Genomic DNA, 13,005 nt, shown 5'->3' on the forward strand with positions numbered 1-13,005 from the left:
GGTCTAGTGTGTGTCTGCCCACCACATTGCTCCTGGTGCCGTAGATTCTGCCCTCACTAGCCCCCCTCACCTGCCCAGGCTGCACTTCTCACAGGGGGCCCTGGCGCTCACAGAGTCTCAAAGCAGTGGTATAAGACGTTCTGTAGAGCGGCACAGACAAGGCTGCTTGGGCAGGTGGGAGCTATACTTCAGGCCCTGGGTGCTCAGCCTAGTCCTGAAGACACTGGACAGCCACAGAAGAAGGACTATAGCAGGGTGGCAACAAGCTTCTCATCTGGCTTGTCATTCTGACAACCGCTATATACCTAGGATGTGCAGTCAGAGCGAAAGTCCGCACAGTCACCAACTGACCAAAAGCCTGATCTCGGCTCACTTATCTTTCCCCTCAACTCTATGAGGCTGGCATTATTGTTATACCCACTTTACAGATGAGGAAATGGAGGCAAAGAAGTGTCAAATAACTTGCATACAGCAAGCAATGGAGCTGGGATTTGAACCCAGACCCACCCAGGCTCACTGTTTCCTTTCCCCTCTGCTGGCTGCGGCTGATGCAGTCTGGCCAGGGAGGTCTGGAAACCAGCAGACCTCTGAGGGCCCCTGAGGACACCCTGGTCCAGCTCCCATCCTGCTCCTGCCCAGCTAACTAACTCCACCCGGCTTAGCTGACTCACCCACCACCCACTCAGCCCGCCTCAGCTCTGGGGTCTCAGCTGCTGGCAGAGGCAGGTCCCACACAGCCATGGGGGTCTGGGCCTGGCGGGCTTAGCTGGCAGGCTTGGGTTACAGGCAGCGAACCCAGGCTCTGATCCCATAAGCCCTGTAACCCTGGGCGTGGCAAGGAGGCGGCATTTGCCAGGAAGATGATCAAGGCAGACCAGCGGGGGCCTAGCAGGGCTGGCCTTTCTCCTGGAATCCAGGGGGATTAACGGCAGGGAAAAGGGAACAGCTGGATGTTCTCCCACCCCTCCTGCTGCCTGCTGCCCACCCTGGGGTGTCAGGTTTCCCTGTAAGTTGGTCATCAGGGAATTCTGGTATTTTCAATTACCAGCCGGGCATGCCAGCAGGGGGATAGGGTCATCGGTGCCCTGTGACCCTTGCAAGGAGATGGAACCCCAGGGAGCAAGCACAAAAGAGGCTTGTGGATAAGAGGAGCAGGGGAGGCTGGCCAGGCTGGGCCTGCTTGGCTGGAGCAGGTGGTCAGGGGCCCTGCTGCCCCCAGCAAGCCCTGGGCGGGCAGTTCAGGCCTTTCTTCAGCTGAGACTTGGGGAAGAACCTTCCTTCTGTATGCCTCTGTTTCCTTCCCAGGGCATGAAGGGGCTGGACAAGGTGGACTCAAAGGGCCTTCTAGGACTAGGACCCCAGGGCAGGACAGGGAACCAGGCAGCCTATGACCCCAGCTACTGCAAGTGGGGCTCGGGGGTTGGTTCATCTTTGCCTCCAAAGCCCTGAGCTCTGAGGAAGGAAGGAGACCCCTTCCCTTTTCCTAAGCAGAAGACCCCATGAACTAAAGGGGTGGGGAGAGGTCACTGGGCATTGGGCAGTCTGAGACCCCCATCCCAAGCCCCAGAATTGCGAGCCTCTCTCTGACACCTGTTGGTGGTCCTCAATGGCCTCCCACCACACCTGGACTAAAACTCAGACACTCTAGCATGGCCTGCAAGGCCCACCTGCCTGGCACCTGCCACTTCACTTGGCTTCTCCCCTGGCTTCTGAACACCATCCTCACTGGCCGTCCTTCTGTTCCCAAATGTACTGAAGTTAATCCTGCCTCAGGGCCTTGGCCCCACAGTGCTTCTGCCTGAAAGCCAAATCCTTCTCTTTATGTAGATCTCAGCTCAAACGCCATCTCCTCAGACACGCCCTCCCTGACTACCTCCAGTCGCCCCCATCTCGCCCCTGCTTTATTTTCTTTATAGCACCAACAACCATCTAAAGGCAGGGGCCCTGTCTCTCATTCAGTTCTTTATCCCCAGTGCTTGGCACGGTGTGTGGCTCCTAGTAGGCACCTGACCAGTATTTACAGGAGGAGAGAAGGAAGGAATGAGGGAGGGAGGAGGGAAGTGAGAGGAGAGGGTGGGAGGAAGAGAGACAGGAAGGGAGGGCAGGCAGGTCTCCCCTTTTCTAATTCCTTCTGGAACCTGATGACCTTGTGGTCCGGGGCAGCAGTCCCCGAGCAGTTAGTGGAGGCAGCATGGCTCATATGACAGCCACCAACAATGCGCTCTCCCTCGACCCCAGGGCCACCTGCATTTGTGACCTGCTGCTGTGACGTTGGCCTCTTGTTGGCAGGCCAGCCTATGATACCAATTGCTTGATACCTACCTACAATACCAATTGCTTGTCACTGTGCTTGCCTTCTCCAGGGTCTGTAGCAGGGACACTGTATTCAGGATAGGACTCTGAAAATTCCCAGCTAGTCACGGGACAGCTGCTTTGTGAATGTCCCTCTCTCAAACCTGTAGCAATGCAGTCAACTTCCAAAGCTCCCACTGCAATTCTGGGTGATACTTCTCACAATTTTCGCAAATAAAATTCTTCCGGAAAATGAGCCTTTGTTTCTTTCTGATATGACCAAGGCTCTTTGAGGGTGGGATAGAACAGAACAAAAGGGAAAGGTAGGAAGTGGTGCTAGGATGGGTGGTACTGGGTATCTCCTGGCCAAGAAAGTTTGAGAAACAAAGAGTTCTAGATCCCTGCTTGTAGAGAGTCAGGCTGCAAACTTGTTTATTCAAGGCTCTGAGAAGTCCTGCAAGGGAGAGACCCAGTTAACTTGGTTTAACGTGGGAGTCTTAGTCTCATTTGCCTTCAGGAACATTTTTTCTCATAATCGTTATCAATGTATTTTGGAACTAACAATCTGTGGAATATATTAAACAAGTCAAAAAATTGGGTCCAGGAGACATTATTACTCTCTAGGGTAGCAAGTGGCTCTTCCTCTGATCATTCATCCTCCCCTCGGTTCAGCGTATATTTATTAGAGCCTAGCCAGTACCAGGCCTCTTCCTCACAATCAGAGGGAGTAGGGGTTAATAATCCTCATTTTAAAGGTGTGGATAGGAAGAGCCAGCAAGACTGGAATGGGGACCCATGTCTGGCCAAGTCAAAAGCCTAAGTTGGTTTCCTCTTTCCCTGATTTCCTGGATTTATCCATGAGTGGGATTTGAGCAGGTCGAGGTAAGTCCCTGGGCTTCATGCTGGGGAAGCATCCAATCACCCACCTCCTAGAGTCACCCTGATCTCACTTGTGGCTGCCTGGTAGGACCCAGTCCTACCCCAGTACCTGGACTGGCAGGATGGTAAGAGCCTGGGCCTTGAAGGTGGTGGCCCAGGGAACTTAGCTCAATTCTCTGTCCTCCAATTTCTCCTCTATAGAATGGAGACCAAGATTAAAGGGGTCAGGGGTGATGTCAGCCACATGCAACTGTGTGGGCCGCTCAGATTCTCAAACAGCACCAGGAGGAGCTGAGAGCTCAGTGACAGCTTTCGGACTATTGTAAAGGCCCAGGAAGGGTTCAAACCCCAGATCATCTGCTTCTAAGCCACTGTGTGACTTCAGGCAAGTTACCTCTCTCCCTGAGCCTTGGTTCTCCACCTGTAATACGGAATGTGGCAGCCACTACTCACTGCTTATCAAATATTCATTCTTTCCTTCTCATATTCACAAAATCCTAGCTAGGCACACTGTGTCCAAATAAAAGACTACATTTTTCCAAACCCTCCGGCAGCTAGAAGCACCATGTGACAATGTATTTAGCACTGAGATATAAGCTGAAGCATTGTGTGGGACTTCTAGGAAGTCTCCTTAAAAGGGAGGGCCCTACCCTTCTCACTCTCCTTGCATCCTGCTGAGATGGAGATGTGATAGCTGGAGGTCTTGCAGCCATTTTGGTCCATAAGGACAACAAGCTGTGTGCTGAGGACTGTGGATCCCTGATGATTCCATGGAGTTGTCATAACTCTTTTTTTTTTTTGAGACAGAGTCTCACTTTGTTGCCTCTGGTTGAGCGCTGTGGTACTCTCACAGCAACCTCAGACTCCTGGGCTCAAGTGATTTTCTTGCCTCAGCCTCCCCAGTAGCTGGGACTACAGGTGCCTGCCACAATGGTCGGCTACTTTTAGAGATGGGGGGTCTCGCTCTGGCTCAGGCTGGTTTTGAACTCGTGAGTCCAGGCGATATACCTGTCTTGGCCTCCCAGTACACTGGGATTATAGGTGTGAGCTACTGTGCCCAGCCTCTTTTGACATTCTTCACACACAAGAAAAAGAAAACTGCATTTTGTCTAAGCCGCTATGTTAGACTGGCTGTATTAATAGCCATCCCGCCACCCTGCCCCTGTTATCTGTACTTTTTGTCCTGTAACTTGTGTAGTCCTCTCTCTCTGACTCTGGGCTTAGCCACCAGGATATAAGCAAACATGACATAAGCAGAGGTGTAAAGAAGGCCGGTGGGTATCTGCGGGCTGCCTTGGTTCCCTGCAGCTGACCAAGAACATGCCCAGGACAACCTGCTAGAGGCCGAGACATGGTGGAAGAGTTTTGTTCTAGCTGTCCTTCTCGGAGCCAGTCCAGATCAGCTGACAGCAGCGAAGCCCCCAAACACACACAACAGAGTTCTGAAAAAATCCAAAGAGCTGCTGGATGACTCAGAGCAGGCAGACCACAAACATAAGAATGTCCCTCACCAGGACCAGAGTGACCAGCCAGCCAGCCCCAAGCCTCCTGAGCTGGGCAAGTGCTTCTTGCTCCGTGCTCTGGGTTATATGGTTGATTGTTAACTAGCATTGTTGTGGCAGCGGCTAGCTCTTCATTTTCTTCCTGTAATATGCAGCCAAACCCAATCCTAAATGAGGCTCGGGGCCAGCAAGGCCTTCCCTGCAGAATGCCTGGGAGGATCAAAAAGGAAGATGCCTGCAGAGGGCTCAGCCTGGGGGGGGACGTGCCCTCTCCCCCTCTCTTATTCTCTCTGTCTCTCTCAGCTCTCGTTTCCCCCAGCATGGGCTCTTGGGGGGCTCTCTTGGCCCATTTCTCTCTGATCCTTTTGGCTCCCCAGGGAGACAAGTAGGTGAATACATGTTCATGCCAGTTCGAGAGACTGAACCATGTGTGCCCGCCCCACAGCGGGGAGGGAGGATCAGAGAACACAAGTGGCAGAAAAGGCTTTGGAGAGTTGAAAGTCTTTCCATGAGAAAGTCACGTGGCGTGGTGTCACAGAGACCAAGCCAGGGTGCTGGGGACATGCTGGGCCAAGGACCTGCTGTGGGATCTTGGGCAGGGATTTAGGAACCTCTTTGGGCCTCCATTTTCTTCTCTCTAAAACAGCAGTTCTCAACCTGTGGGTCGTGACCCACAGGAACTATGTTCAAGAGCCGTGGCATTAGGAAGGTTGAGAACCACTACTCTAAATGGAGATGATTGCACTAGATGAACTCCAAGGCCTCTGTCAATGCTGACGTGTTTTAACTTAAGTTACCTTCTGTTACAGGCAGAATAATGACCTTCCAGAGATGTCCACGATCTAATCTCTGGGATCTGTGAATATGTTACCATATTTGTCAAAAGGGACTTTGCAGTGAGAGTAAAGTTACAACCTTGAGATGGGGAGATTTTCCTGGATTACCCAGGTAGACCCAGCTTAATCACTTGAGTCTTTAAAAGAGAACTTTTCCCAGAAGAGTCAGAGAACCAGCGAGCTGGACAGTGGGAAGGACTTAATGCCCTGTTGGTGCTTCTGAGAGTTTAAGGGCTCTATTCAAGGATCCAAGAAAGGCCAGGAGGAGCTCAGGGCAGACCCCAGGAAACAAAGAAACAGAGGCCCTGCTCCTACTACTGCGTGGAAATGAATTCTACTAGCAAACGCCAGTCAGCAAGGAGATAAATCACCCCTTTGCACCATCAGGAAGGAACACGATCCTGCCAACACTGATTTTAGCCTGATGAGATCCATGCTGGATTTCTGACCCTATAGAACTGTAAGATGATAAATGTGTGTTGTTTCGAGTTGCTAAGTTTGTGGAGTCTTGTGATGGCAGTAACAGGAAACTGAGCCGAGCTGCCACGTACTGTCCACCCACTATGTGCCTGTCTGCATTATTGTTAATCCCCACAGCCTGGGGGAAATCGGCAAAGCCAGAATGATAGATAAATGCCAACTTTGTAGGTGATGAACCGATACTCAGAGAAGTGAGGTCCCTTATATAGTCTGGCCACACAGCTTGGAATGGGCTGCACAGGATAGGGCCGAGTTGGTCAGCCTGGCTCTGATGCCTTTTCTCCAACATGAGCTCCTAGGATGTGACAGAGGAGAGCTCTTTAAGTGGTCCACCTGCTGTTCATTATGGATGGACAAAGGCTGTGGACATCCAGGCACACTGTGGTATGGATGGCCCTGCTCCATCTCTGCAGAGAGCACAGGTCTAGCCAACACTGGGCCCTGTGTACGCAGGGGTGTGATTATTCAGGCTCCCTCACTTCCTGCCTGGGGGACCATCACTGACCTCTCAAACCCTTGCTTTCCTTTCACCTGTAAAACAGGATGACAATAGGACCCACCTCATGGTGCTATTGTGAGGATTCGGTATTAAGGGCTGAGTGCTGTGCCCGGCACATTTCAACACTTGGCAAATGTGAGCTGGTTTTGTGATTAGAGGAATAGGGAATGATGTCTGTGTTTTGAGTGCCTACCTGTGCTGGGCAACCTGGGAAGTACAGGTGTACACTAGCTGAAATCCTCACAGAAATCTTGCAAGGAGAGAGTGAAGATGCTCTTGAGGAAGGCATGATCAGAACAAGCTGAGTGACTCGTCCAAGGCCACGTGCTGGAGCCTAGCCAGGCTTGATTCGAAGCCAGGACCTACTGCCTGGGTCCAAAGCCCAAACCCTTCCCACCACCTCCGGAAGCTGGCCGAGGCGGGGGTGTTCAGGGCTTACACAGGGTGATATCCTTGAAGGGCTCAGGCTACGTCTGGCACAGCCCTGGAGTTACAGCCAAGAGTACTGGACAGACTCCCTAAGGACAAGCCTACTGCTACTGAAATGCTGTGCCCCGGCGCCCCAGGTCTGCATAGCTGTCTCCATTAATCATTCGGATCTCAGCTTAAATGTACTTCCTTAGAGATGCTCTCCTCTGCCTACCCTAAGGCCCACCTTCCCTCTGTCCCTCCCTAGTGTCATCTCGTTTGTGTTGAGGGGCAGGAGGGTAGCATGGCCGACTCTGGACACTGGCCTGACTCCAGGATACGCCACTTCCCCCAGAGTGGCCCTGGGAACGCAGCTTGGCCTCCTCCAGCCCTGCTTCTCTTCCTTCAAGCCCAGCCCATAGGCACGACTCATGAACACGAGGTGGAAAGGTGTTCTGGAAAGGCGGAATGAGGTTTGAAGGCGGCATGACGGCTTTATGAAGTCAGGAGACAGCTCTGGCCCTGCTGTACGCCAGGGATTGTGAGCAAGGTCCAGTCACTAGCCCCAAAGAAATACTTTTTCCTTTTAAGGTAACAAGCTAACTATTTATATATTGAATTTTAGGGTTGGTTTAAAACCAACCACTGAATGCATTTGAGTGGAAATCAGGTCCCCAGCCTTATTTTCCAGCCTTATTGCCCTTCTCCACACCCCACCTCACTCCATGCTTCTCTGAACTCTTCTGCAAATGCTCATTGAGCATTCACTGTGGTATGTCCCCCTCTAGGTGCCGGGAAAACCATGGTGAGGAAAAGCAGACTCTATCACATACCACTGAGTGCTGATGGTTGGGGAGACAGACAGGAACTAAATGATCAATGACCCAAGGCTAAAGTTTCAACCACAGGAACTTGAAGGCCATAGTGCGGGGGCTGGGCAGGGAGGAGGTGTCTGACCAAGTCGGGAAGCTCTGCGAAATAAACCAAGGTTTGAAGGAAGAGTAGGTAGGAAAAAGCCTTCTAGTGGGAGGGAACAGCATGTGCAAAGACCCTGTGGTGGGGGAACCTGGAACTTAGGAAGAACCCTCCCTCTAGCTGCCTCCTGCACTTACCCTCTAGGCCATCTTCTTCCCTGCACAATTCCATTTCTGCTTGCCAGAATCCCCTCTGTTCTCTACAGCCAGGCTCAAATGTTTCCTCTTCCAGGAAGTCTTCCAGGATGTACCCTTTTCTCATGCCGCAGGAGAAAGGATCTCTCCCACCCGGGCCCTCAGTCATACCATTTTGTATGTGGACTCGGCATTCATGTCTCATCTCTCCAACTAGGACATATATTTGCAAAAGCAGGTACTGTGCTGTCTCCCATGTGGTGTTGGAGTCACATCGTCCTGGGTTTAGATTCCAGTAAAGGCCACTTAGTAGTGGGACTCTGCACAAATGACTCTTCCTCTCTGAGGCTCAGCTTCCTCATCTGGCAAAGGGGATAATGTAAGGGCATGGCCTGTCCACACTGCCCCAGCAGGGCTCTGAGCAGCCGTGGGAGAATAGGCTTGGAGCGTAGAGGACAGGGGAAAAGGTTTGCTATGATCCAGACAGCCTCAGGCCTTTCAGGGTTTCAGGGGGCTTGGACTCACTTAGACCTGAGTCTCCCAAATTTATCTGATAGTAAGAAATTCCTAAGCCACTTGTTAGAAATTCATATTCTCAGGTCTCACTCCTGGGGTTCTGACTCAGCAGGTTTGGGGAGGGGGGTAGAGACAAGAAGCCTGTAATTTCTTTTCTTTTCTTTTTTTTTTGAGACAGAGTTTTACTCTGTTACCTTGGGTAGAGTGTCCTTTATTATAGCTCACAGCAACCTCAAACTCTTGGGCTCAGGAGATCCCTTTACCTCAGCCTCCCGAGTGGCTGGGACTACAGGCACCTGCCACAACACCTGGCTCATTTTTCTATTTCAGCAGAGACAGGGTCTCACTCTTGCTGAGGCTGGTCTTGAATTCCTGAGCATGAGCAATCCACCCACCTTGGCCTCCCGGAGTGCTAGGATTACAGGCATGAGCCACCATGCCTGGCCAAGAAGCCCATGTATTAAAAAACACTCCCATATAGTCTAGATGTACAATTTGGTGGGGAAACTGAGGCCTGGGGGGAAGAAGTGATTTTCATGTTTAGATTAACTATTCTGGTTCTTCCCCCCCGAGACAGGAATATACACCCCCATCCTTTGATGAGTAACCTTGCAGGACAAGAGCAGCACAGGCTTCCCTGCCCCCGATGCTGGGCCAGGTCACGGGACTGATTTTGCCACTGAGCTAAGGGCAGCTATTTGTGTGACATGGCTCCCCCATGCTCCCATTCTCTTCCTTGAGAGAGACAAACCTGGGGTGGCTGCTGGTTCAAGGAGACACATATACAGGCTGAACACAGCCCCCATTCTGGAGTCCCGGCCAGCATAGAGAACCTGGCCAAGATCAGCCCAACCCTAGCTGACTCACAGACAAGTGCATGAGAAAATATTAATAAATATTTATTTTTGTAAATGGCTGTATTTTGTTATGCAGCATTATTGCAGCAATAGCTGACTAATACACTAAGGTCAATGGCAAGTGACTGACAAGAGTTGGGATTCAAACTTGGGTACACTTGTCCTAATTCAGTGCTGTTTCTGGCTGCTTCTTAGCCAATCCTTAGGGCTCCCCCTATGTCCCCATTCCTTGGAAGCCCCTCACTTCTATATTCTGCCCCATCTCTACTCTCTGGGGATATCCTGTTCCAGATAGCAGGGGCTCATCTCAGCAGCCCAGACCCCACCCCCTGTTGCTAATGAGCTGAGGCTTCTGGAGTGGTCAGTTCCATCCTCAGGGCTCCCAGATGGATGAGAGGAAGCCCCTATATCTAGGGATAGGGTTCTGAGAGCTTCTCTTTTGGCTTCTTCCAGTTAAAAAGAGCTCCCTCCCCTCTACACACATTGGGAGCCAGCTCAGAGCTTTGTTGAGCCAGAGAGACTCATGGCTAAGGCTTTATAATCTGTCAGGTGTCTTTGCCACAACCTGCTAGCTTTGAGGGGTTCTCTCAAATTGCCTGCCTTGACTTAGCTCCCTCCAGACTGAGCTCCTCTGAGTGGAGCTTAAATGCACCCAAGGTCCTACAAGACACCAGGCACACGCGCACAAATATCCCCTCTCCGCCATGGCAACACCACAGACATTCACAAACAAACCACAATCCTTCTCAGACACAAACACACAGACGGGCAGCGCTGCACTCAAGATATACAAACTCCCACTCAGACGCACAACACCCCCAGCCCCACTCCCCAGGCAACCTCAGATTGAGACACACCCATGCTCATGAATGCTTATATAAATAAGAAGCCACATGGCCACAGTCACATGTGTTACAAACACATGTCGACACACCCATAAACATAACAGACTGATGTGCACAGTCAGACCCACAACCAAACTCGAGCTTCCTTAGACACCCTGGACTTCAGCAAAGCACTTGAGTCCATTAGACCTAGTCAATTCCTGCCTCTCACTCTTCCTGGCTTTGTGACTTAACTTATCTGAGCGTCATCTGTGAAGTGGGGACACAAACACCTCCTTCTCAGGGAGGCCCAGGGGCATGTAGTGAGGTCCTGTGCATAAAGCACCCCTCAATCAGATGAAGATGGCTGTCCCCTCCCCTCGCATGTCCTTGTATGTGCCCTTCTTGATTCTCAGAATCCCATTTCTTTTGTTTGCTCCCTTCAACCTTCTAATGGGCCTTCAAACTGTGGGCTAAATCCCACCTCCTCCAGGAAGGCCTCTTGGGCCTGCCCTGGATCTCCACCCCTGGATCCCCTGTGTGCTTACTGTGTGGGTCCCACTTTGCATCAGGAAGATCAGCTGGGCAACCCACCCCCTTTCCATCCTGCAGTCTGGCCTCGCAGGCTCTTCCTTGAGCCTTGCTCCTCCCTTGCCCACTGCAGGTGCACGGCAAAGGATGTTGAGTGAACAACTGAGACGTCCCCTCACAGCACCCACTGCAGGATCTTCTACCCAAGGGTACCCTAATGTCCTCGATAATAATAATCTCAGGTGGCCTCAGAGGCTGGGAAGCATCTCTGGGACTTGGGCTCATGTGACCCTGAGGATACGGTCTTGGTGGAGACATGAGGCCAGGAGCTAAGCGGCATGGGCTGAGGAGAGAATGGGGTGGGGGTTAGACTGCAATGTCCGCCAACTTTTTTTTTTTTTTTTTTTGCTGTAAAGTAAAGGAGGACAGAACATGGCAGGTGACATGGGGCCAGAGGAAGGATTATTAAAGGTGAGTGTAAAGACATGAGTTTTGCTGGAGTCAGACTGGAGTGGGCTTAGGGTCACAGAAAGCCTTTGTCATGGAAACTGCTAGATGGCTATCTCAATCCGTCTCCCATCTTCCACTGCAACAGAAGTTCAAGTTAGGCTGGGAGATATAATGTCACCTGGTTCCCCGTGTCTCGGTGAAGCTGTGTGACTGAGGTCTTGCCAATGGAATGTGTGCAGAAGTGGCAGGAGGTACTTCTGCCCACCTTGTTCAACACATCCCTGCTGCCCTGGCTTTTCTCTCTCTGCTCACAGATGTCCCCGTGACTCAGCAGGCACTGTGCAGACGAGGAGCAGGGAGGGTGGTGAAGTGACAGAGAAGGAACTTGGGTCCTCAAATCTCCGAGTGGATCAGAGCCACCCCGCTAACCTGGGCTGCTCACCTCTGGACTCTCACAGGGAAGAAAAATAAATCTCTGTGTTCTTCAAACCACCAAACGTTGGGTCCTTTTGTCATAGCCACTTAACTTTTACCTTCAATAATATGCGCTCAACAAATCGTAGAAATTATTATAAATATCACGACAATGGAGCGGTGGCACTTACTCTCCCAGGGGGTTGGATTACATGAAAAGCCTTTGAAGAGAAGGAATCACTCGGCAGATGTGAGGGAGTCTTTCACCAGGGCTGGCAGGACACTGTTCGGCACAGCATGACAGGGCACTCCCCCGGCCAGCGTTTGAAGTGCTTACCTGCTTGGTTGGTGGTGATGTTCACGGAGGCGAACTGAGGTGAGAAGGGGCTCTGGTCAGTGACGCCGTTCACGGCCTGGATCTCAAAGGTGTACTGGGTGTGGGCCAGCAGGTCGCTGATGTAGATGCGGGGCTCGGTCAGGCCCAACTGGCGCGGTGCGTACTGCACGTTGTCCCCACAGCGGGTGCAGGCGCCCCGGCCTGAGCCACAGCTTTTGCAGATGATGTTGTAGACGAGATCCTCACGGCCTCCGGAGTCCCGGGGAGGAGTCCACTCCAGCATGAGGGAGGTCTCGTTGACACTGGAAATCACAGCCTGGGGTGCGGAGGGGATGGCTGGGGAGGGGGAGAGTTGTTAGTCTACTGTTCCCCATGAGACCAGCTCCAGCCCAGGCCTCCCAAAGGACTTCTTCAAATCTTTTCTCCTCTCTACCTACACATGAGATGTTTCCAGAATGTAACTTATCCTCCTGAACATCTGCTTAAATCTTTCCCTCCCTGTTCCAGCCTCCCCGGTGCTCATTACTGGGGATAGCCTTTTTGTGTCTGTGATTACACCTGCCCAATATATCTTTTCTCTTTCTCTTTTCCCTCTCATATAACACCCAACTTCATTCCTAGTGTCAATAGGTCCAGCTGAAAGAAGACATTTTCCAGCCTCCTGTGATTAAGGGCTGGCCACTGATAATAGATCTGAAGTTGCTGAATAGAACTATTTCTGTTTTCTAAGAAGATAGATGTCTGTTGCCTACAATGTGTGTGATGGCTGGAACTTCAGCAGCCATGTTGGACTATGAAGTGGCTTTGAGAAAAGAAAACACATTCTCTGGATGGCAGAAAGAGCCAGATCCCAGAGACCACTGTGGATTTACCATACTATTGCAGGACTGCCTACCTTGGGCTCTTTTTGTGTGTGAGAGAACAAATCTGTATGGTTTGGGGAACAGATCTGTTGGGGTCAGATCTGTCACTTGCAATAGGACACCATTTCTGCCTGATACAGGGGTTGTATTACTGTCCTCTGTCTTATCCCTTTCCTGGAGAACTTTGGCCTGTGATTTAGGCAGCTGC

At 51.5% G+C, this 13,005-nt stretch overlaps 1 protein-coding gene across 4 annotated transcripts in view; it reads right to left on the bottom strand.

Moving 5' to 3' along the window:
• The window catches only part of EPHB2 (EPH receptor B2), a 124,718-nt gene that overhangs the window by 33,174 nt on the left and 78,539 nt on the right, over nt 1-13,005 (bottom strand). For all 4 annotated transcript variants that reach the window (XM_012801494.2, XM_023509706.1, XM_012801492.2 and 1 more), the window contains exon 4: nt 11,935-12,270. In XM_012801494.2, the coding sequence (XP_012656948.1) occupies nt 11,935-12,270 (336 nt within the window). The remainder of the gene's footprint in view (nt 1-11,934; nt 12,271-13,005) is intronic.

The sequence above is a fragment of the Otolemur garnettii genome, unplaced genomic scaffold, assembly GCF_000181295.1.
Source record: "Otolemur garnettii isolate 467f Iridium unplaced genomic scaffold, OtoGar3 scaffold00009, whole genome shotgun sequence".
Classification (NCBI taxonomy): domain Eukaryota; kingdom Metazoa; phylum Chordata; class Mammalia; order Primates; family Galagidae; genus Otolemur; species Otolemur garnettii.